Here is a 26,074-nt window from a genome sequence, read left to right as displayed (position 1 = left end):
CTTACCAAAAACACTGCTATTGATATTCCAATTATAAATCCTGCTATCACATCTGACCAGTGATTTCGATACTCGGCTACTCTGTTGATACCAGTAAGAAATGCCAAACACATTAAGCCTAAGCACAGAACAGGTTTTGCAAGCCTTGTTCCTCTGGCTTTTATTGTGTTGGTAATATACATCTGAAAATTAGAAAAAATGAAGCATAAGACTATAACCTCTAAGGGAAATCTTTGTAGTTTGGTTGGAAAAGACAACTATGCATACTTTGATTTTTGTATAGAAAAAAAAAGTAGGGCTCATTATGCAGTACATACCAGTTTCATTCTCTTTGTACCCAGAGGTTAGATGGGTGCATTCTTTACATAGGATTCAGCATTACAGACATTAAAAATAAGAGTGGCACATGATATGGCTATTAAAAATCGTACATAGCTGTCAAATGTACATTTTCCTTATTGGTTTCCCTATGTAGTTTACATTCTCATTGCTTTACATTCTCTCTCTCTCTTTTTATTTTATTTTGATAACTCCTAAAATACAGTTAAATGGAAACGTACCAATCTCCAGTTATTTTAAAAACAAAAACTGGTCTTGCAGTGTTATAGCAAAATCTTCAGATTTCATATTGTGAAATAGGGTGGCAGCATTTTAACAATATGCAAGTCCCCTCCCATACCGTTCAGCATATTAGATATACAATACATAGCAAAACCTCAGGGATTATGATTCAAGGCCCAGTACAAGTGCAAAATCCTACCCACAAGACACCTGATGTTCAGAGTTTAGACTTGCCCAGCAAAGAAATCCCCTTCCAGCTACTGGCATGAACTAGCTCTAAACTCTGTGCATAGCAAAAGTGAGGAGGAAGAGAGGGTCTCCTGAGAGTCTGGCCTGGGTGTTAAGAAGACTGGGAATGAGGCTCTGGCTGCAGAGTTGTTAAAGTTAAAGCTGAGCAGGTGAGAGCTCAGGGATTTTGCAGGTCACTCACATCTCTAGAGCTCCAATGCTATATGAGGAGGACCTGGCTGTCCCACCCCAAGAGCCAGCCCTAGCTTTACTTTAGTGAAGCTTCAAAAGCATGCAGAAGAGAACCATTCTCTTGTGCATCTTAGGAGTCCGCGTAGCCAAGTCATGTGATTTTATTGCAAGTCTTGTGATACTTGGTGTTCGTGGGGTCATGCTAGGATTATGCTAGACTCTCAACCTCCATTAAAAATAATGGCAAGTATTTAGCTCTCATGATTGTGGAAACAATCTTGAAAACATGACTCTTTAAAGGCTGAAAACCCAGAAGGCAAATAAAAAAAAAGAACCCCAAATGTATCATTTTTAAATCTCATGATTTTATGCCAGTCTCATGCTTTTTCTTGGGCAGCTGACTCATGATATCTGAACGCTTGGTGTTGCCAGTACTGGAGACAATGCTTGTCCTGCAAAGCTCCTGACCTCTCTAGGCAATTGCCTGTCCCTCACACACCTGCATGTGAGCAGCTTTAAAGAGGGAGACTTGTCCTTTTGCCTGTTGCATAATCTGACGGTACATGGGGATTTACCAACAACATCGAGAATTATACCACCACCACGACTACATTCTGAAAAAAGAAAGTGTGGCAATTTCTGAAATCCTGGCTGGACAGTATACCTGCACTTCTCAGATGTACACTGAAGGCAATTAGTGACAATAAGTCTCATTGGGTGAATAGACCTAGAAGCTGAAGCTTTTGTATTTAACAGCAACTTTGCATGGCAAATTCTCCTAAACTATTTCCACCTCCGATCACCTAGTTATGTCATATAACATTATCAGTGTAAACCCCAGTGCAGTCACCATTGCAGTGATTTCTGAGGGTGCAGCATGTCTGCACTAGTGGTTTGTAATGATGCAGCTACATCTGTGTAGCTACACTGCTTACAATCCTGATATATACAAGGTTTCAGGCTCCAATAGACCCACAGAAGTAAATTCCAGAGCTGTAAGCTCTCCGCTGAGAAGGCCCTGTTTCCAGTCCTCCCCCAGCTGTTTAATGTAGGTTCTATGACTGATTGAAAGCTTTTCATCCATGCTATTCATTGGAAAATTGGGGTTTCAACAAAACAATTTTTTTCAATAAAAGTATTTGCTTTCTGAAGAAAATGTTGACTTTTTGTCTAAAATCTGAAAAACTCCAAACCACAAAACTTTTTCATTTTTGACAAAAAGGTTTTTTTTCCTGTGTAGAATTAAAAATAAAATAAACATTTCTAGAGATCTAAGCCATATAAAGCTTCATGGATGAAAGCCAAAACCTTGAATTACACAAGGAAACAGGTAGGCAGAACTGGAGAAATGATGCTTTATATTTCCTATGAATGACAAATGGCTAGCCCCATTCTGTACTACCTGATACTTCCAACTGATTTTCAGGTGTAGTCTATCACACAGCACTGCAATAGTCTAGTCAGAAGATAAGACAAGTATTTTATGGGTCTATCATTATGGGAGCAATGGTGAGCCATGACTTCTAAGCATAGGAGATAATAGTCAGACTGTGCCAAAGGCACAACCCCACTCCCATTATCTTGAATCCCAGCCCCAAACCAAGAGCTAGAATGTGCTCACTAAAGACAGAAATCACCAGACACAAAGGACATGCGAGTTTGCCACTATAGATCCATAGAACATGATAAATGCCAAGTACTTTGCTTAGAACAGGAGAGGGAGAAACATAATAGAGAAAAAAAATCAACAACCAAATTAGGAAACTTAAAATCATGGCAGTACACACACAACATACTTTACATGCTGCTTAAACTTGCTCATCACTGACCTGCAGCATAAACTGTATGATGTACAGCAAGAAATCATCATATATATAGTTATTGCAGGCATAGAACTGACCATGAGAATAAGCATTTTAGGCTGTATTCCCAACCCCCATTCCTCCTCCCTTTCTCCCTCGCTCATTTTAGGAAACTTGTTTTTCCCTTTACTTAATCTTGTTTTATCTTCACTTCTCATATTTCTGTGTGCTACGGTACTGAAGTCAAATATTGATGAGACAATAATGATTTAAACTTCCAGCAGTCTTTTGTCAGCTATTTTTTTCAGGTACTGAATATCCAAACCCACTTCAAGTACAATGTATTCTGGGTTACCCAGTGACCCTCTATTTTATTTCCCCCGACTAACTGGGCATTTTAGTACTTTACAGTCACTGCGAGCCACACCATGTAACACAGGACTCCATTCACCCTGGGATCAAGGAAAATATAGCAATATCTTAAGTGCACAGCAGGACCACAAGAATTCAAACATAGTTTAGATAGTTTTGACAAGAGAGCTGGCAGCAGGTTACCCTGGTTCAACTCTGCACCATGGGGTATTAAGTCAAAATTACTACTTCTAAGCAAATATCAACTAAATAAAAGACTTTTCCAAAGGCAAGTGACGGTGATGCAGATCAATTGTCGATGCTCTATTCTCATCGCTCCAGAAAACAATCTTAACTTTAACTCAGGTGTCAAGAACATTACAATCTAAGGGGCCAATTCTGTTGTGGGCCAAGGCCCCTTAAATCCTTTCTGGATTCAACACTTTGCAGGAGGTGTTCAGCAGCACTTTGCACTCCTGAACTCCTTAGTCAGGCAAAACACCCACTTGAACAAAATGAGAGTGTTGCCTGAGTCAGAAAGCGCTGCAGGATCAGGCCCTATAGGCATCCTTGTCCTCCTTGGATAACTAATAATAAGTTCCACCTTCCGGGTCCACTGATAATTACAGTCAAAATGGTAATGCCCCTGGCATTCTTCAAAATGGTAACCTGAGAATTTTGCCAATACGGTCACCATTTTTACCTTATCTTTATACCACAGGCACAACTGATTTTACAGAGGATGAATCGGGGGAAATAGGAACCTGTCTTTAGACACTCCCTTCTGCCACTGGGCATTTCAAATTTGCAATGTTCTCTGTAGACATTACAAACTAGGAATCACAGCCATCCGTTTCTAACATTGATTTCCTACAGTTTTGGAGGAATATAGTCTGATATTTAACTTAGTCAAAGATTAGCTTTGCAATATATTTATATATATATTTATCTATAATTCAATATGTTTTCTATTCCTTGTCCTGAAGCAAAGTAGCATTAAACAGAGTAAACAAATCATGTAAACGATAAACATGCTGAGTTATTTTGCTATAGTGAATAAAAATGATAATTTTCATAAATATTAAATTCATCTCAATAAAGGGAAAACAGCTCAGTGAATTAAACCCATGCTCTCATTAGTGAGGCTGAATGATGTTGGATGAATAAAGTTACTTACTGAAAAAGTTTTTCACTTTATTTCAAGGATAAAAATGTGGGGAAATTAAAAACAACAAAACCAAACTTTGTAAAGTAATCAGCTTAGCAAAAGGGCCAATAAACAAATTAGTTTATACTTGTAATATCAAGGATAAGTGTCCTGAGATGATCCACGAAAGAACTATCACAGACCGCACTCTTCTCTCTCTTTTTCTGTATCAGTTCCTTGTTAAATCCTGATCAGCAGTACTGCTATTGCTAATCTTACTTTTTCCTGAACATGGGTCTAGCTGTGTCAGGGTAAGAAGTTACTTTGCACACGGGGACATGGAGTCAGTAAGAAAGTGACTAGTCATGTGGTGATTTTGTAGACAAAGGTTTACTAGACATTCAGTAAAACACTCATGTTCCTTTCAGTCTTCAAGGTATTGGAATTCAGGTTGCCAAAGCTGCTTCATAAACTGAAAGAAATATCTAGAGCCAAGTGTTTCCAAAAATAAATATTTGCTAGTTCATTTTCTTTTGAGTACATTGAAACAAAATGCTGGCATCATAAGCTATATGGGAGATTGTACTTTTGATACCTATATTCCCAGAACCTGCCAATAGTGTACTATATTGGTAAACTCTCTCCAGAAAAAAAAAACTCCACTTACTTTCTACGAACCAGATTTTTAAAGGTATGTAGGCACGGAAAGATATGGACCTTAGGTATCTAGGAACTTCTGAAAATCCCACTAGGCTCCTTGTTTTTAATCAAGATTCTACCAAGAAAGCTATTTTGCCTTGCATGCTTATATTTTCCAATGGTTATGTCAAAACCTATCAAGTGTTTTGTGACAATCTAAATATAGCATATTTGTTATTTTTCCCTTGGTCTCATGGGACCATAATGGTTTTGAGACACACTGGCAAGTTATAGAATGAAGACCTGCCTCTAATAATGCCATAATGCCTTTCTGTAGTCTAATTGTGATTAATACGCATATTTCTTTTAAAAAGAACTTTGTATAATATTCTTTTTTCCCCAAACATAATATATTACACATTTGTTATTTTCAAAAATTAAGAATTGGTTATAACCATCGATACTGGTTGGTTATTAAAAATTGGTTGTAACCAGCAATTCATTGCTACTGCCACTAGAGGTCAGAATGATCATCATCATTATACCCAATAAAAAGAAAATTGTTAAATGCAATCCTCTGTTAGGGCTGTGTCTTTAAAGATCTAACCAGGAGAAGAATGACCATATATATTGTACATGTTAAGATTTTAACAGGAAAGTTTCCAGCCATCCCTGCCCAATATGTAACAAAATGCTGGTTTTATATATCCTGTACATACACGTTATGGGGTAAATGAAACAATCCAGAAACATACGAATGAAGAATAAAAAATAAACCATGTGTCAAACACAGGACAGATGACCTGCAGGGTTACAGTAAGAGCTCTCTCTATGCTTTTTCTTTCAATGACACTACATCCTATTCTCCTTTACCCTCCACACACACACACACAGGATCAAGATATCCCATGGTTTGGAGTCTCCTCACAGTTGAGATGGTCCTAGACTGTAAGTCAAGCCCTGTGAGGGTGCACAGCCTAAGGGAGAGAAGTACACATACTCTTACATTCCTGAGCGACTTCCCCAGATCCTACAGCCAGGTGTGCCGCGGGAAGGATGCGCTGTCTGCCGGCTTATTCCCTCCCACTACCTCCAGTGCTGAAGCAGATGGTGCCAAGCAACGGTGTGCAGGGAAGGATAGTCATTGGTATGGACCAGTGGGAAATTACTGCCCCCGTGAAGCAAGGGTGAAAAGGAAGGGAATCAATGTGCTGTAACTTACTCTGGGCAGAGTTCAAAAGCACAGTCTAGCCCATGACTGTTTAACATACTGTGTAGAAACAGGCAACTCCTGGACTGTACAGATAAAAGTGATCATATCTGCACCATCTGTGGGACATGCAACCACGATATAGGTTGAATTTGCAAGGAGTAGGATACTCAGATAAAAGAAAACAATAAAAAGGAATGCAAAAGTTTTGTAGGTAAGTAAATGGACTAATGACCACCATACTGCAGGTTCAGGGAACCCTATTCCTGTTCTGATATTCTTTTGGAAGCTGTCTCCAACTTCTTGGTCTACACAATAATCATTAGGCCAAATTCAGTCCTGGAGTAACTCAATGGCCATGTCCTTAGGGCAAATAGAAAATATGTCTGTTTTCCAATATTCTGAGTCTTGCTGCAAACAAAAGAGTTGCAAGACCTACAGAAAATTCCTCAGGTCTTCTGTTATGATACTCAAACCTGCACTTCTTCCATAGCATTGAAAATATAAGGTGTTATTAGAAATCTTATTTGTCCACTTTAGAGATGCTCAGAGTGAAAGTTCTGGGAACTTTTCTGAGGAAGGCATTAAGTAAAATAATGTAAAATTTCCTAGAACTTGTGCTAATCAATTATTCAGAACCACAGGATTTAGGGTTCAGGATTTTCTGACACACATAGCACTCAAATTACTAATTCTCAGTTTAGTCTCCAGTGTTTTAATTACTGAGTCATGAGATTTATAAAATGTGCTTTTCAGACTTCTCTAAGACGACAAGCAATACTGAAATACATTAGTGAAATAAACAAACATTAACATGGACTCTAACATCACAGTTCCAAAGAACCACCTCAGCTTCCTCCAGTCCACCCTTCAGGCAAAAACTTGTGCAGGTAGGTGTGCCTTCCAATTTGCCTTGAACACCCACAAAGTCAGGCTCTTGTGTCAAAGGGGAGAGCGAGTTCCAGAGTTGTGGGCCCTTCAGAGAAAATGCTCTGCTACAAGCCTTCAGGCAAGTAAATCTGAGGGCTGGTGTACCTCATCTGATCTCAACAGGTGGGGAATAATACAAGGAGAGAGGTGGCCTGTTATGTAGCCAGGACCACAGCCTTTATAGATCTAAACTAACATCTTGAAGTCCACGCAGAATCAACTGAAAGCTAATTCAGACAATGGAGCACAGGTGTCACGTGTTCAGTGTGAGACACACCAGTAATAAGTTGGCAGCCACACTGGACATTAGAAGAAGACTCCAAGTGGTCTTCAGATGTAGTCCCAACCCCAGATAAACTACCATTGAAGTCATTCAGCCTGAAGGTGATAGAGGCATCTAATATCTGAGGCAAGATCAGTATCAGAGAGGAAAGGTTTTAATCTTCATGCCCATTGTTGGAAACAAATCCCATTTGTGGATACTGCTGCAACTTGACTTCCAAGAGCAGCCAAAGATTCAAAAGGACCCTTGTGTTGTACACCTTACTAACAAAAGATGGACAGCCCTATCTCTCTCTCTCTCTCTCAGTCCTGTGAATACTAATGCCACCATCATATCTAGATGTTTCCCATAGCCTATCACCATTGCTCCATCTTATCTGGATTGGGCTTCAGACAGCTACCTATTATCCAGACCCCATTAATCAGACAGGGAAAGCTGAGAGACTGCACCATCTGGATCTGATAAGAGATGCACTGAGGTGACTGTTACCATCATATTGATGGCAATGGAACCCAAACTACCTCACTGTCTCCTCCCACAGCCTTATACATGCATTAAACAGGAAGGATGATGACACTCTCTCAGGACAGAACATCAAGTGCCCAACATTAGGATTTCAGAGAAAAGAATGGAGCCACTTTACACCAAATTCGATCCCTGCCTAGAGCACAGCCATGTCAACACTTCACAATCAATGATATCAAATGTAAGCAATGGATCAAAAAGTTTTTCCAGCATCAAGAAGTCAAATAAAATGTCCTGAGATGATTCCTTACCATATCCAGTCTAGATCCAGTTAGAAAGGGATCTAGGCGATCTTAACACTCTAGATATTACTGTAATCTTAAAAACCGAATTTGCCTAATGGCCTTCACCAATGCAATAAAAAAATACAGAACAAAACCGAACATGGACTGAATATTTTTCAGATGTGTAAATCCAAAACATTTTAATCTCCCAAATGGAACTAAAATCTCTCCCAAGTTACAACTTGCAAAGATCAGCCCCTACATTTTCAAAGCAGAGTGACAGTTGTTAGCCACATGACTCTTTAAAGTCTAGGAGAGATCCCAATACACTGTTTTGAAATTTTACCCAAAAGACTCATGACTTCTTATTCATGTGTTCGGTTATGCATATATTTATGTTTTTTTTCATAACTGATGCATTTTAATATGCCCCCAACTTAATGAGACCAGACAAAATTTCAGCTTATTCTACTAGGTTTTGCTATTTGTTTGCATGTCAAAATTCTGGTGATATTATTTTATTCTGTTTAACAGACTGGCAGTGGTTACCTGACACATCCCACAGTGTTAGCAGGGTTGATCCTGTTGGGAAAGGGTTCCGATGATTTACAGTAGAACCTCAGAGTTACGAACACCTCGGAAACAGAGGTTGTTCATAACTCTGAACAAAATGTTATGGTTGTTCTTTCAAACATACAACTGAATACTAACTTACTGCAGCTTTGGAACTTCACTATGCAGAAGAAAAATTCTGCTCTCTTTTTTTTAGTAGTTTATGTTTAATACAGTTCAGTGCTGTATTAGCTTTTGAGAGCAGGTGGGCGGGCGGGGCATGTCTCTGCTGCTGCCTGATTGTGTACTTCCGGTTCCAAATGAGCTGTGTGGTTGATCAGTCAGTTCATAACTCTGGTGTTCTTAACTCTGAGGTTCTACTGTACTGAGACAGGTGACTCATTACCACAACTGGATATTAGGGATGGAGAGTGACCCTCTGGAAAAAGAAGAATCTAGTCTCTGGGCTGAGCAATCTTTAAAGAGGAGCCCCACGAGTAGCCAAGCCTGGATAGAAGGTTTGGATTGGATTTTGTGTTGTTTCATTTTGAGTTTTGTTTTGGGTTTTGTTGTGGGGGAAAAACTCTAGGAAAAAGGGTAAGTTTTGAATCACTGCAATCATCTGTGTTTGGAGAAGGCAGGTAAGCCATCAGGCCACATTGCTATAGTCCAACATTTCAGTTGCTAAGACCATCTGGAGAAGTCCCTAGTAAAGGAAAGGTTCAAATATTAGAAATAAAATTGTTTGAGAAGGCTGCGCTTTCAGCAGGAGGGAATTCAGAGTTGCCATAGCAGCCGCCCACGTGCAAAAACAAAACAAAAAACAAAAAACACACCGCAAAGGAGTTAGCCAAAAAAAGAAGCTATTGTTAACAAGCCACTCTTCTCAGATACTAGGTGACAGGGGCCATAGATGTTTGTCGATAGACCAAGATAGAAGATAGCACAAGTAGGGTTCCTGAGTTTAGGTTTAAACACACACACACTGATTTGTAAAAATCACACCGAACCTGCTTTGTTTACTCCACCTGCTCTTAGGGTGAAATCACCGAAATAGTTCCTTGCCTGTTTATATCCTAAAGTGTATTTAGTGCATAGCTGGCTGGAATGCAAAGGGAGCGACAACTGGGATGCTGCAACAATTCCCAAACAATACTTCTGGTAACAAACAGAAAGCAGAGGGAAGAGTTCAGCTCAGTACTCCAGTAATGCTAACGGCTCATGTCAGCCTGGCCATTATGTACATAGCTGATGCACATAGCTGATTCTGTGCATCCTCTGACTACCCCTGCTAGCAAGGCTCTCATGGAGCCCCAGACACAAATTAACACTTCTTCCCTGATGAGTAACTCTATGGGAGGTCAGCTGACAAGAAGTGGGTACATATAAATATCAGGAACAGCCATCCCAAATCCCAGGACATTGCACTTCTTACCTTTACATGTACTAAACTGGACTTTCTAGCTTTAACAATGCGCACCACAAAGCTTTTATAAAATGAATGATGAAAGCAGGAAATATGAATTAAAAATTTAAGAGGACAAGTTTCTCCCTATGTTGTACCTTGTACTTATATTTGTGTCATGACTTAGGGGGTGAATTGCATCATGATCATTCAATGGATACATATGATCCACCACAAGATAATTCAGAATTCAATTCATGTCACTGTTTTATAGCACTGTAGTATAATTAACTATACTGATATATATACACAATGCAAAGACATATGTAGTCATGATACCCATGGGCTCCATTCATTTCTGAAACTAGAGAGAAAAGTGGAAAACATGAAATAAACCCCATTTATTTGGTTCTCTGACCTTGTCACCTGCACACTTGCACACCAACTGAATCAGAAATACTTCAAGCACTCCAACCTTGTTAATCAGTTTTCCCTCATAGCCACCAGTATCTTCTTAATAAACCCTGCAATAAAAACGTTTTCTTCTTTCTCATATCAAATAAGAGTAGGAATTGAAAGTGACACAGGTCTGAGGACCAGGACTGGTATTACTCAGGTCTGGACCACTGGGAGTTTGCAAACTGTCAGGGCTACAGCAAAATGATCTATACAATTAGAAAGTTGGAAACATTAGTGATATGTGAAATAAAGCATTTATACTTTGCTCTGATGATTCACTAGATATTGGACCTTAAAATCCTGTCAATTTTTTTTTAAGGAAACTTAGTCTAGAATTGTTTGGCTTTTAAAAAATATATTAGTACTATTTCTTTTTCTTTTGCTCTGCAGTGGCTGTAGCAGCTGGTTTTCTTTAGTTACTGTGACTCATGGTTACAGTTTTGCAGATGGATAAGACAAATATAGAAGTAAGTTTAAATGAGTGAAATGATGCCTCAGGTATGTCCCCAAAGCAAGAGAGATTGCTGAACATGAGTGTTGCTCTTTCCTATAGTTGAGATGGATGTTTTACTGTTTGCGTCCCTAATTATTTGCAGATAACACTCTCCTTGTTGTAACGTTGATCAATGCTCCTAGAGTACTCAAGGAACTTTTTGTAAATGCTACATTTAGTGCTGGAAACACTAATTTATTGGCCCTAACACAGTTTCTAGAAGCGCAAGAAGGTAGTCTAGGAACGATGTCTCATCGTGCGCTGGGGGTCAGTGGACATAAAGGGATGCCTGCCTGTAGGAATTCAGTTGACAAATATAAATTGTCAGCTCACTAAAGGTTTTCTAAATATAAATAAGCTCAAAAAATAAACATATCCAAACCAAAGACTACCCCATTTGAAGGCAATAGTTTATCTAATGATGAAATTATCTGTTCAGCCCTGTGAGGACCACAGACCTATACATTGCCTTGGTGCTCAGATGTTATGAGCTTAGATTAGACCAAGAGGCTCTAAATTGAGGCCCTGTAGGTGACTATATTCAGAAGAAAAATGTGGAGTTGGCTATGAATTGAAAATGTGCTCTGTGAGCTCACCCTATGCTTTTTAAACTGTAATGTTTGAATCAGCCCCATTGCTACTTTCTCCTCCACTACCTCCCACCACTTCTTCTACGGCCTCTGCAGCAGCTCTGGTGTGATCCAGGTCTACCCAGAGCAGCTCCTGTCCCTGCCCTGCAACAGAAGCTCAGCAGTTCCCCTGCTGGCCACCAGCTGTGTCACAGGAGAGGGAGGAAACAGTAGTTCTGGCTATTTCATTCCCTGCTTCCCCGGCCAAGAGAGCAGGGTAAGGGCTCACCTGGCTTCTCCTGAACCCCAGCAGGGGATTTACAGATGCCTTCCCTTTGGCACAAAAAGAGCAGAACAGGACAGGAAATCTGCTCCAAAGTATTGACTATGGCGGCTTTGTCTTTCTGAAAGATATCTGGTCCTCAGGCTGGACACCACTAGATTAGATGCACACACAAAACTCCATAGTAACTCCACTGAATTCAATGGCGTTACTCATGATTTACACTAACGTGAGTGCAGAATTTCACCCAGAGAGGTTCTCTCTTTGATCACTGTTCTATTCCATTACTTAAGGATGAACAGAACTGCCTTTTAAAAACAAACAAACCTGAAACATATTTTCCTTTTCATAAAACCAATTCCTCCTCAAAATTTTCCTTATAATCTCCCTACTTCTAGAGGGTATGAGAGTTGTATCCATGTAACCGACAGCAGAATTTGGCCTAAAGATTCAAATTTTCGAAGGAGCCTCTTTACTTTCACACAATATTTCACATCTAAGTTTTAGTGGATGGAAAATCTCAGATATGTGACCTATTATTGATAATGTTCTTAAATTCAAAAAGTAATAAAAATATCTCTGATTGCTAATATACAGTCTATGCTCAAAATACAATGAAATTACACGGTATGATGTACTTACAGTCAGATACGTAGCTGTATATACACTGAGAGCTGCTTCTTTGGATGGAAATGTTTTTCTGGCTCTCATAATAAGGTCTGGGTTTCCAGTGCAGGCATGTGCACCACTGATGAACTGTGTGAACTGTTGACATCCAAGTGCTGTATAGTTGGGTTTACAAAGTGCAAGAAAATGCGGTGCAAGATTCCCTGTTACTACTTGTCCAGCATTTACAAAGATATCTGTAGCAAACAGTCCAAATGCATAGATTCCTAAAGAGGAAAACAAAGTTAATTTCCTACTCCAGTACATTATATTGTAGCTCTATTATTTATTATTATATTAGTAATACATTAGAACGGCCATATTGGGTCAGACCAATGGTCCATCTAGACCAGTATCCTGTCAGATGTTTCAAAGGGAATGAACAGAACAGGGTAATTATCAAGTGATCCATCCCATCATCCAGACCCAGCATCTGGAAGTCATAGATTTAGGGACACTCAGAGCATGGGGTTGCATCCCTGACCATCACATGTGTTATGTGAAGGGGAAAATAACACTTCCTTATTCACTTTTGCCACACCATTCATAATTTTATAGACCTCTAGTATATTCCACCCCCTCCCCCCCCCCACAGTCACCTCTTTTCCAAGCTGAACGTTTCCAGTCTTTTTAATCTCTCCTCACATGGAAGCTGTTCCATACCTTTAATAGGCCCTACCATTCAAGACAGCTCAAAGCACCTCACACATACTAAGGGTCAGAGGGTGGCATTAAGCTCCAGGCTTGTGCTGGAGATGGTCCATACCCACACAGCCTCACAGGGGCACTGGAAGGCACCCGAAACTCCCAGCACCTTGGAGAAGTTCCAAGCACCTTGGTGCAGTATGCTCTTTCCTTTTGAAGGCTGCCTGCTTCACTAGCTCTTACGGTTGAGAAGAGGATCCTAGCTCTACCTCCTTCTAACCTTTTGGGCTAACTAGTGGTACTGCCACCTAGAGCATGGGAACTGCAACTTGCCTGGCCCATGGGCAGCAGTGCAAGGGACAGTGGGCAGGCTCTTTCAGCTTTCCATCCAACACACCAGCTCAAGAACCAGGAAAGTCTGACATACTAGGAACCACACATATTTTCCGACAAGCATCTCTTTTTTTCCCCTCAACTGTATAAACAGGCTGAAGTGATGAATTGTTTAATATAGCTGTACACAAGCCATCTTCAACTGTCTACCGCTGGGTACCTTTCTGTACATGGCATGTTTATCAAAACATCAGCATAGCATGGTAAAGATCTACATAGGAGAAATTTATGCCAAAGGATTTATCATGAAACACATATCAGTGAAGTATTAGCCTTTTGTGTGCATTGTTTTATTAGTGTGAAAATATATGTATCTGATTATTCAAAGGAAAGGCAGATTTGCTACTATTTGATGTGCAAGTCATGTTTCTTACCATTCCTGCTGGGACCATTAGCTAACCCTGGAGGGAAGGACAATCTAGTGATTAGAACACTAGCCTAAGACTTGGCAGAATCTGGCCCAGCCAGAGATTTCCTAGGCAAGTCATCTAAGCCTCTCTGTGTCCCAGTTCCCCATGCACAAATGGGGACAATATTACTTCCTTATCAGGCAGAGTGTTGTGACAAATGTATTAACAACTGTGAGCCACCTGAATACTACGGAGAAGAGGGCGGCAGAAGTACCTATGCTGCCTATGACCACTTTTCTTTTAGGTTTCAGATGTCTTCTTTTAGACATCTCAGAAAAGCTTAGAAGAACCAGAATTATTTTTGAGGTGGCTTCGTACCTCTTAACTTCAGAGACAGTAAGTGGCGATGGTTACTGTTCCATACCAATGATCATTCATTTTGGATGGCTAGAAATCATTAAAAGGTGGATTGTGCCTCTGTGGGTTTGCATGGAAGGACTCCCTCAGTCCCCCGGGGGCACGCTGCCCCCAGATAGGTGGGAAGGTGACGAGAATGCATGGCTTTGGCCCCACCCCCTCACTGGCCCTAAAGAACAGTAAAATTTACTCCTTCCTACTCTCCCTGATTGCTCTTTGCTTCTGTGCACTCGAGGGCTCATTGAATGAGCAGGAGTGCAGGCACAGATTATACATGTCCCTACATAAAGAACCAAGTGGGGGTAGCTTCCTTTGCACCATCCCTTCCCATCCCCATAGATCCATGCAAAGCCCCGGCACAGTCTGGTCCTTAATGATTTCTACAAGCCCAATATTATTGCTAGTACACACCCGCTAACCAGCTGGAATGACAGGCTCTGATGTAAGCTAGCGATGCCGCAGAAACTTTCAGGCTGTAAAGAATGGCACAGCTGTGCCCTCCCTTTACACACTAGGGCAATAAGGGAGGGATTATTCAACCCTGAGGCTTCACCTCCTGCTCAGGGCTGAGTCTTACAGACCCAGCTGAGCCCTGCTATGGCATCTCCATATTTACTCAAAGGTTCCAAAAAGTGACATTTGGAAACTATTTTATGGATATTTTAAGTGGTATTTTTTTCCCCAATGAAAGATTACACTGCACTGAACAGCAGCAGTGAGATCCTGGCCCTACTGAAGTCAATGGGAGTTTTGTTATTGACTTCAGTGAAGCCAGAGTTTCACCTTAAAGGTATAAAACTGTAATTCAGGATTTGACTCAGTGAAGTACCTAAGCATGTGCTTAGCTTTAAGTACATGATTAAGTCCCACTGACTTCAAGTTGAGCATGTGTACATGCTTTGCTGCCAGCCAAGCCCAAGGTCCTAGGAGCTGAGATACCTCTGTACTCCCTGTCTGCAGTGGGCCTGGTCAGGCAATCTACCCTGCTGCAAGTCCACTGACCATGTCTCTAACCCTCACTTGGCCTGCACCCAGTGCTTAATTTGTAATGAAAGAAGCCCGGGGCTCAAGCATTTAGGTTCCAGGGCTCAAGTAATTTTTTTACATTCATAACTGATGCAGCAAGGCCAGAGGTGCTGGGGCTATGAATTGTCAAGCCGAGAGGTGCCAGGGCTCAGCCCTGGCAAGCCCTGGCACAAATTAAGCACTGCCTGCACCCAATTCTTGCTATCTGTGCTGCTAATAATAATAACTGCTCACCCAAAACTCCCACTGGCTGCCCAAAAGAGCATTGCTAAGTCTACAGAGGAGTGCATACAAGGGGAAGAAACCCATTACATGTGTTGTTAGGATTATATGTGAAGCATTTGATGTTACATAAAATTTTTCCTCATTTGAAATCTTATGATGACTATTTGCGTTCATTAAACCATAAAAACATTAACTTAGCCCATACCAAGGAATCGGATGGTTCTGCGCACCAGTGGATTTATATAACAACAGTCTCCAGTTAATATGGTTTTTTCTTGGTTTTCAAAATCCCTTGTAGCTAGCTGTAGACAAAACACTGCAGTTTCTCCAATGATTATCTAAGGAGGGAAACAAAAGGGGAAGACATGGTACATCAGAGTTCAGCAAGCATAAATACGAATGATGTAGAGATGATTGTTTGTTTGGTTTGGGGGAGGGTTACGATAGGACAATACAAAAACAGAAACCCACATAAGTGAGTCAAGTCCTGCACAGTTAATCTACTTGTGAAGGAAATATGCCATATAGCTTGTTTTAATTTATTTGCATAAAAATAGAGGTTAACTTTTCATAACAGAGACTTGGCACTTATACCCAGAACCCAGTTTTCAGGAAAAAAAAATTGTTAGTCAAGAGCCATGAACTACATAATATCTGAAATATGCGTAAAAACATCAGGAGTGAAGGGCTGATGCCATGAGGTGCTGAACACTCAAATCCTATTGATTTCAATGGGCACTCAGCATCCCACAAGACTGGGCCCTAAATCATTTGATCACAGAGGAAACACTCACTCTAAAGCTTCTGTTCACATCAGGAATTGTTTGGCCACAGTAGTTATTTAAGTCTTACTGCCTATTTTGCTAAGCGAGTTTGTCAAGTTCAATATTAATTCAACAAAATGTAATTGCTGATATCTGAACACTCACTGGGTCCTGTTTCACACTTTACAGTCTGTACATGAAAGTGAATTTATATTTGATATGCTCTTAGATCACACACTTTTCAGCTCTGTCAGTAAGAACTGAAACATTCAGAAACACTAACAAATGCCAAGTTGAAATTTAAAATAACCTTCATAAAGTGTACATCATTTTACTGTATGGCTATACACTGCTCTTGATTTGCATGTGTATACACAACTGAAGTTTTGTATATAGAGAACTGAAGTTTTATACCATGTACAGTATTGTGGGGGTAAGGATGGTCTAGTGAATGAAGCATAGGGTTGAGATACTGTAGACCAGTCTGCCAGGGCTCAGTTCACTATGTGATCTTAGGCAAACCATTTGACCTGTTTGCCCTCAGTTAACCCAGCTACATTAAGGGGATATCAACACTTATGCCCATTTACACAGCACTTTGAGAACTTTGGATGAAAAGCAGTATACTGAGTGCCTTGCTATTAAATTCTGGAAACACAGCAACCCTTATTCAAAAACAATTCTGTATTATGGCCCAAATTTTTAAAAATCTTCACATAGGAAATAATCTTTTTTAAAACCATAAAATGTTTTTGAACAGCTTTATGAACTATATTATTCACAAAAGCATCACACCAGGGTATAAAGAAAACTGCAGGCAAATGCAATGACCAAGTTGAAGCCACAAACTAAATGCCACATTATCTGACTCAGTTATTATTTAGATTCCCTCAGAAAACTTTTGGCTAGAATAGATTGTGACATGGACCACTTACCCACACAGGGTAAGAAATGGCCTGTTTATAATACTGTAGTCTAAATAACAAACAAACAAACAAACTCAGGAAGGCTACATGATTGGAATGGAGTGCAAAATTTGGTCAAATACACTGAACTTTGATGCTCTCTGATTGTAGAATCATAAGCCAGTCCAACTGCATACCTTTTAGATTAAACACAGCAAATCCAGTACACAAGCTACCAAACTTCCTTCCTCTCCATTTCGATCTGATCCAAATTTTCTGCATCTGGGAAGTAAATTCCTTTCTATACTCCTTTTATCAAGTTCTGATTCAGAAACAGTGAAGCACACGTGTGAAGTTTAACTCAACCTTGAAATCTAAGTTCATCAAAACAATGGCAATGATAAGAACTCAGCTTAATTCCTACAGCTTTCACGAAAAAAGCTTTAAATAAGTGGATGTGATGACTGAAACCTCTTAAGATCTGTTATGTGCTTCACAGGTTTCACCCCACCCCCATGGAGAATAGAAAAATCTAGGATTTAATATTAGACAGTTTGAACATATTGTACCAGGTTCTTCCCTCCGTTGTACCTGTGCCAATCCAAAGAGCCTCAGTGGAATTACTCCAAATTTCCACATTGTAACTAAGAGCAGTATCTGGCCCTTAGTATGAATTCCTTACATGTGCATGCCATGAGACAGAATGCAGAACCTTCCGCTACTGCTTACAATGTCAAAGTTGCTTAGCATCTCTGAATCTGCTAATCCATGGGAGGCATAAATATGGGTTCCCCTTCTTGGTTTACAGGAAAGCTGGGGCTTCTCAATGGAACAAACAGGCTTTCCAAGTATCTCATGTTTCTATGTGGGACAGGCGCCCTTGTCCATCACTTGCCAGCTTGCCTCTATTGGTTGTATCTGAGCCCTGACAAGCAGCAGTGATGGTTCTCCTGTTGCACCTCCTATCTCTGTTGGTAGGCCAGACAAAGACAAGTACTACCCACGGCATATTATGCAATAGTATTCTGCCTCTGAGGTGAAATAAGTTATTCTGGTACTTGATGTGCCGTTTCGGGGGCCAGAATGTTTAAGCACTCTGCTGTAAGCAGAGCTGTTGTTGTGCAAGGCCCTGCTCTGTGCCCTCAGATATAAGGTACAATGAGTTGAATAAGTCATTGTGCACAACAGGCAAGCATGTGTGTTCCTCCCCAAGGCCTGACGCTGATGGATTTCTCCCAGAGTTTGGTGACAGAGCTCTGCTGGCAGCTCAGATAAGCTGTTCTTCCCTCCCTGCAGCCTTCTACATGGGCACGATTCTGCCCAGAATTCAGCCTCTAGTTGCTGCTAGAAGGTAATTCTCCTCTCAGATTCTCACAGCAGATCCTGGGCCAGATTCTGTTCCCCACTGCATATTAGTACTGCACACATCCCTCTCCCCTACCATCTCCATGTGGGTAGCATCTCTACATGGACGGGGGCAAAGGGCCCATGACCTCACCACCTTCCTGCCCCTTTGGTGTGATTTGAATGCCCAGTACAGACTAAGAAGGAGCAATCACTGCAATCCCCCTAGTACAGAGGCTGCTACAGTGCCTAGCTTTGCATGGAAAAGATGTGTAATGGGAGGGTACAACAGAAGATTATCCCAAGTATATTGAATTAAATGTGATTATCTGTGTACTTTTTTCCCCCAATAACTCCCCAAACAAATTTATTTTCCCTGATATTGTTCAAAGCCCAAAATGAAAAATTATGTTAAATAAATTAGTAATCCTGCTGTCCATGGGCCATGGTAGCACTGATACACTTATAGGGATACAAACATACCGAGAGTGATGAAAAAAATGACAGAAGATAGTAGCAGTATTCATTAGGTTGTTTTGTCTGAGACATGCTTGTTAGCTTGAACCACTAAAGGGAAGAGCACATTCAAGAATTCAGAGGTCAAGGATGGATTCTATAATTATTATAGTTATTGAAAAATGAATCCCAGATTTAGAAGAGACTGTTGAGATAGAATTCTAATGTATAAGGTATCAGAAAAACAAGATGTGAATTTTCCAAACATAAGAAATTGTACACTAAATAAAATATTCACCATATATACATCTTTAAAAACTTTTAAGTGAAAATGCGGTTTACCTGGCTGTCTTAGTAGGGTTAGCAGGAGAAGGATGGTGCAAGTGATTAAGGGAACTAGCCTAGAATTTAGGAGACCTATGTTTAAGTCTCTTCTCTGCCGCAGCCTTCCTGTATGATCTTGGGCAAGTCACCCAGACTCTGTGCCTCAGTTTCCTATCTGTAAAACTACTTCTTCAACCCTTAGCCGGACAGTCGGCCATAGTGATTGTTCACCCTTTGGTCCATTACTGAGCAACTGCAAAGGCTTGACGGCCTGAGAATCCAACATTAGAACAGACCTGATGAACCCATGTAATAGCGGGTCTGCCTCTGGGCTGCCTTCACCCCTCATCTGGTAGAATTTTATCCCAGATGTTACAAGCCACCCAGAGAACGGCATTTGCTGGAATGTCTTGTGGCATCCTTGCCACATGTCCAAAAACGTAAGGCGCCGCCTGTGGACAACAGCCCCAGTAGTCTGTAGACCAGAACGACCATAGTGCATTACAGATGAAGTCATTCTACTTTATGCCCAGTATATGACATTGACATTTTGTGTGGAAAGCCTCCAGCTTTGTCCAGCCTGTGTGGCGTACTGTTCATGTTTTGCAGCCGTACAACAGTATGGGAAGGATACAGCTCGAATAAATCCTGAACTTGGTTGTCATACTAAGATGATGTTGATTCCATATCGGTTGTAAATGGCTCATGGCAGATGCTGTGATGCCAATCCGCGGGGGAACCTCTATGTGAAAACTGGAGGAGTTGGTAAGTATAGAACCCAGATAGCAAATGCTGGAAATTGATTCAACGTTGTTTAAAGAGATTGGAATCACAGGTGGACCTAGTCCTAGATTTTGCAGTATTTTCTTTGATCATGAAACATGGAGACCGATCTTAGCTGATTCCTCCTCCATATGCTGGAGTGCCTCACAAAACCTGTCGGGGCTCTGTACTAAGAGAACAACGTCATCAGCGTAGTCAAGGTCTGTGAGCGAGAGATCACCAATCTCAATGCTTATGGACATGAAGGAATGCTGCATTATGAAATCTATTGCCTGACAAAAGAGTGCAGGGGCCAAGATGCAGCCCTGCCTGACACCAGGTACCGATTTAAAAGGTGCTGACATCTGGTTCCTCAGACGAACACGGGCAGTGGTTCCATTATGCAGCTCTCTAATCAAGTCCAGCACAGTGGTAGGGACACCTACACCCTTTAAGGTCTTCCATAACGCGACACGGTCTGCTGAATCAAATGCAGCCTTAAGATCAAGACACACTACCTGCAGGGGCTTCCTGAACTCGCGATGTATCTCCAACAACAAGCAAAAGGCCAAAATGGCATCTAATATGGACCTGTTCCTTGTCAAGCCTGACTGTTGGGGATGATGTTTCTGATGTAGCAAAGGCTCCAGGCATGCCAGCAGAACATGCACAAACACCTTCCCTGGAAGTGAGAGCAAGGTGATCGGTCTGTAGCTCTTACACTCACTCTGTGGTCCTTTGTCCTTATAGAGTGAGATTACAATACTGTCCTTCCAGGCGATTGGCAGGGTTCCAGTTCTCCACACCAGACAAAAGATGGCCAGAAGTGATTCTGCTATCTGTAAAACTGGGATAGTGAGAGGGTGACCAGATAGCAAGTGTAAAAAATAGGGACAGGGGGTGGGGGGTAATAGGTGTCTGTATAAGAAAAAGCCCCCAAAATCGGGACTGTCCCTATAAAATCACGACATCTGGTCACTCTAGATAGTGATAATTTCCTACCTCAGCGGAATGTTGTAATTAAAGGATTGTGAGGTACTCAGATACTAACATAATGAGAGTGATATAAAGCTGTAAGATAGATTGCAGAGGATATATACATTACATGTTATGTTGCAAACTTCATTATGAATACTAAGATCTCCACAAAGAGAGAGAGGCAGAGATATACATACTCAAGAAAAGAAGAATCAGCCAGAGAAAGGGCACCAGCTGCTAACCCACAGGAACTTTGGAACAACCCACAAAATTTCCTGTGGTGTGACCCATACTACGTCCAGTTCTTTAAATTGAGAGGAGGGAAGTCTAACAATATTACTTTCATTTAACATAACTTAATACCTTGTTTGTTTTCATGGCTGTTATGCACTGGTCCCACAGATTCAATAGCGTTCTACAATGTAAGTCCCTTTTCTGTTCACTTTTCAGGATGATTGTAGCATTTAGCACATATTTCCTAGACTGGCTCCCACTGCCAAAATTATTTCCATTTTTTCTGCAGTAGTCATCTTCTGATACTATCTCCTAAACAATCCAAATCTTCTCAAGTCAGGTTGCACTGGTGCTCATCTGCCTTTCAGTTTTAGCATCATGTGTACATTTAGATATCTATTTTCTGTATCACCTTACCATTCATATGGTATATTCCGAACAGAGGTCCTAAATTCTGAACCCTTTTCTAACTTGAAATATCACAATACACCTGGCTCACTCCAATTATTAGATCTAGACTAGCTGTGACCTCGCCGGTTCTTCAATGTATTGGATAAAGAAGTAACCTTCTGCTAACTCCATAAACACGAACGCTTCTTTAGCGTCCTCTACTGTTTACGACCTTGTAGATGAATTACTCTAGCACTGGGCTCCTGACATTCTAACAGACAGATTTTTCATGGACCACCTCCCCTCTCATTCACAGTTATTTGGTTCAATCTCCTCTCTCATTCACGATTGCACAACACCCCTGGTTATACTTAGCAGGATTAAAAAAAGATTGAACATGTATGCAGATAAGAATATCTAATTATAATATTAGGAGATTAGAAGGAAATGGTTCTAGGAACAGATTCTCCTGTCACTGCCTACTTTAGGATTTACTGAACCTCCCAATAAAGCATCAGACAGTACCCAGTGTATGTGACAGGACACTAGACTACACAGCCCAACGTTTTGATCCACCATGTCAATTCTTATGTTTATGTTCCAATTACAGCAATTGCTCACATGAAAAAATAATTCTGGGAAAATATTTATGTATGTGACACGTTCTTTAATGTGCTAAATGTTTTGTCCTTCTTGAAAATATGCTGTCTACTTCTGCTCCTCATTTCATTCTTCTCTCCTACCAGTTCTGTTTGTCTCAGCTGGAAACAATGGGTCTGATTCAAAACCCAGTGAAGTCACTAGGAGCCTTTTCATTGACTTCAACAGGAGTGTACCTAATGACAGACAGCACCACATGGTCCACTAAGAGCTGCTTGCCCACCTGAAAGAGTTCCCCAAATCAACCTGGTCCAGAGACCAGCACACAAGAACCTCATGCCTGAATTCACAAGTCCTGCTTTTCTTCCAGAAAGAATTAATTTGTGAGAGGAAAAAGCCCAGGATAAAAAGTTTAAGTGAAGAGGGATGAGAGGAATGTTTCTCTCTAGTATGTTTTTTGTGGGAGAAATAACTTCAGCAAAATGTGGGTCTTATTGAAACCAATGTGAGGGCCTGCAAGATAAGAGTTTTTCACAGAAAGGGCTGCAGGACTGAGGGGTTTGTCTTGTTGTTGCTGATCTGCCTTCAGATTTGTTTCCTTAAAATAAAACAAGATGGTGTTGCATTTCTGCCCAGCATTCACCTCCAAGGTGACATCAATATTCACTACTGAGTGACATCAACATCCTACAGAGCATGCAAAATCTAGCAGCATAAGTTGTGGTGCTTTGTGATTTTGTAGACTAGCTCTACAATCTCCTTTAAACTAAAACTGGCTTATGAGGTGACAGCCCTGGCAGGAAAACAGTAGCAATATCAAGTTCATTATGCAGAGCTTTCCCTCAAGGCCATTTTCTTTGTGGTTTCCTCATTCTCCTTCCTTCTTGCTTGTTTAAACTGACTGAGAAAGCGACCGCTAGTTTCCTCCTAAACACAATTTTCTATTGTAAATATGACCAAAAGGTTTGAGAAAAAAAATCCTTCTGAAGGAAATGTATCTGTTGTTAATTACACAGAGAATAATCCACCTGGCATTCAGCATGTAGAAATACAATCACATTGAGTAACCACTCAGCATGTGTTGTGAGAGGACAAAGCAGAATGCAACAATTTATCAGTAAATGAGCAGCAAGGAAAACTTGGAAAATATCCTTAATTTTCAGTGTGGTTCCCTATCCATAATTAGGAATGGGGTCAGTTCAATGCATTTAAAGTTACCACTGACAAAACAGTAGTATATAAAATTAGATTTGTAAATATTAGCAGCTTTTGCACAATTTTTATAATGTAGAAAAATGTAGGGTGCATGTCCGTCAGTAAATTAGCTATTTCTAACAGTATTAAATGCTCTTTATCTCACTTTATGATATATGGTATGGTTAGTCATTATGTAAAAACAGTGAAAGCTGTTCACTTCATACAAATTTTACTCCTGCTTATATGTGAAAAATGCATATTAATCAGACATTTTATAACCAGACGTCTTCAAGGGAATGCTATGAGAAAGCACTTTATAAAATATAAAGTAACCAGCTTTGTCACTCAGCCCTCAGCCTTTGAATTACAATAATTTGTTAGACTCTTGTATTTCAGCAGCATGAAACAGAATCTTTTGAAGGACATTGTGGCTAAAAGCTTTCTTATTCTGATCTTTTGTACTTATCTGTGAGTACCCTCCCGTTCCCTATGGAATGTTTATATGGCCCCAGAGGTGAGTTCTCTGCATAGTAGATTATGCTTCCAACACGGGAAATGCATCACCTGGGGCCAGAGTTCAGACACATAAAAGACCGTTTTTAGATATGGTTATGGGGATTTAGATTTAGGCTATTTCTAATGCCGTTATGAGAATCTCCTTTACATGACCATCACATAAGGGAAGAGTGTAAGTCTTGATCTGAAATATACACAACATGGGCTAGGTGTTGAGATGCTAAAGCCTGATTATGCAGAGGTGGAGAGGTGAACAATATGCCCCTGTGTGCAAGGAGCAGCCTTGGAGAGATTCTGCCTGTCTGAGGAATAATCTCTCTGCTACTCCTCTTCCAACAGTGTAGCTCTGCACTACCTCCCCTACTCAAGGCTCTGAATTAAAAGGCACAGTCTAGCCCTCTGTAGTGTTGTGTCACAAAAAAGGCAGCATCCAGTGGTCTGTTTTGCACGGAAACTCCTTGGATGAATAGGAAATGGATAAAACACTATGGAATCACTATGGAGATGCTCCTAATATTGCTATTTGGGGCTGCTCTCTTAAAATTGTCACTGGTACAGCTGCATGTTGCTGGGACAAGGAGCATATTCGGCAATGTCACACTACAAGCGGCAGAATAGATCATCACGCCACTGCTCACCTTCCTCACCAGTTCTATTTGTAGAGGGACTTGGGGTTGATTATCAGTTGTCATTACCACTTAATCAATGCCAATGGGACTCAGAGAAAGGCATGAATGCTGCAATTCATTGCTACACCAAGTTAACATTGGGGGATATTGGGAAACGGGGTGATTGAATGCAAAATTGGTGGGATGCAAAGATTTGTTTGTGCCCCATAAAGTGCATTGGTGATATTGTTCTAGACATGCTTAACTATGCAAACCTATCAGCCATGTAATATTAACAAGCTGCAGGCTAAAACAGTGTTCAGCAATTGGAAAACTGAAGGGCTAATCTCCTCCAGGCTCACAGATGTCTTATAAAGTTATCCATGTTCAATCAAGTATGAACACCTCATTCTAAATGCAAAATATCAGTAAAGACATTAGATTAGTAGCGTTGGCTTTTCAAAGGGTTTCTGATATTTGTAAAGTGATATCAGTCTGGTTAGGCCCCACAATGTATCTTTCTTATGAGAAGGTAAATACCATGCAGTATGGCTGGAGCATGCCTTTGGGTCTGATCCTCAGTCCACTGAAGTCAATGGCAAAGCTCCCATTAAGAGGGCTGATGCAAGATCTCCCCCTTTACATGTTGGGCCAGATCCTTGCCTCCAAGACAGCCCCTTTGTGCTGATTTGACTGTGCAGAGAAGTCATAAGCTTTTGTATCATATGGGGCAGTAGTTTGTCTCCTTATGTCTCTTGCACATGGTGTAAAAGACATATTCATCATTAAGCATAATTCCTACATTTAGGATATTTACCCCCCCCCCCGCCGTAGCAATTTCCAACAGCTATGTTCCTTTATATTTCCTTAACCCTTACTTGATCTACACATCTGTAATCCCTTATTTATGCTTAAATTTAAATGGCAAAATTCAAGCTATACTATCTTCCACAGTGCCTGAGCTGTCTTAACAGGTACTGGGCATACAAACAGTATGTCTTTGAAAATCCTGGTGACAAATTAACTGGGGAATTTGTAACTTACATGCTGCTGCCCTGTTCTGTGTGCTCTCAAGGTTTGGTGGGAGATAGAAATTCTGAATCTCCTGCCTCTCATCCTGTCCTCAATTCACACCAGCTTCTCCCCAGTCCAACCAAAACTGAACAGAAATCATGGGGTGACAACTTTCTCTCCCCTCCCCATGAGTCCTGTCTCTTGTCCAATGTTTTGATAATGGTGGTACTTCCTGCTTCAACAGTGCCATTGACTTGCAGCTTACCAGAAACTAATTTCAGTAACTCTGCAGGATTTTGGACATTGCCTATCCTCCACCTGTTCTAATGCTCCAATTTTCTCAAGAAGGGGAAAAACAAAGCACTTCTGGGATTCCTGAATATCACTGCCTAGTGTGTTTAAGAGGG

General features: G+C 40.7%; 1 protein-coding gene across 3 annotated transcripts in view; it reads right to left on the bottom strand.

Moving 5' to 3' along the window:
* The window catches only part of PLPPR5 (phospholipid phosphatase related 5), a 96,135-nt gene that overhangs the window by 12,366 nt on the left and 57,695 nt on the right, over positions 1-26,074 (bottom strand). For all 3 annotated transcript variants that reach the window (XM_074961276.1, XM_074961278.1, XM_074961277.1), the window contains 3 exons: positions 15,781-15,913; positions 12,496-12,746; positions 6-182 (listed from right to left, as the gene is read on the bottom strand). In XM_074961276.1, coding sequence (XP_074817377.1) covers positions 6-182; positions 12,496-12,746; positions 15,781-15,913 — 561 coding nt within the window. The remainder of the gene's footprint in view (positions 1-5; positions 183-12,495; positions 12,747-15,780; positions 15,914-26,074) is intronic.

This window comes from Natator depressus, chromosome 8 (assembly GCF_965152275.1).
Source record: "Natator depressus isolate rNatDep1 chromosome 8, rNatDep2.hap1, whole genome shotgun sequence".
Lineage (NCBI taxonomy): Eukaryota > Metazoa > Chordata > Testudines > Cheloniidae > Natator > Natator depressus.
The sequence above is the reverse complement of the archived record's forward strand: the minus strand, read 5'-3'. Positions and strand labels throughout refer to the sequence as shown.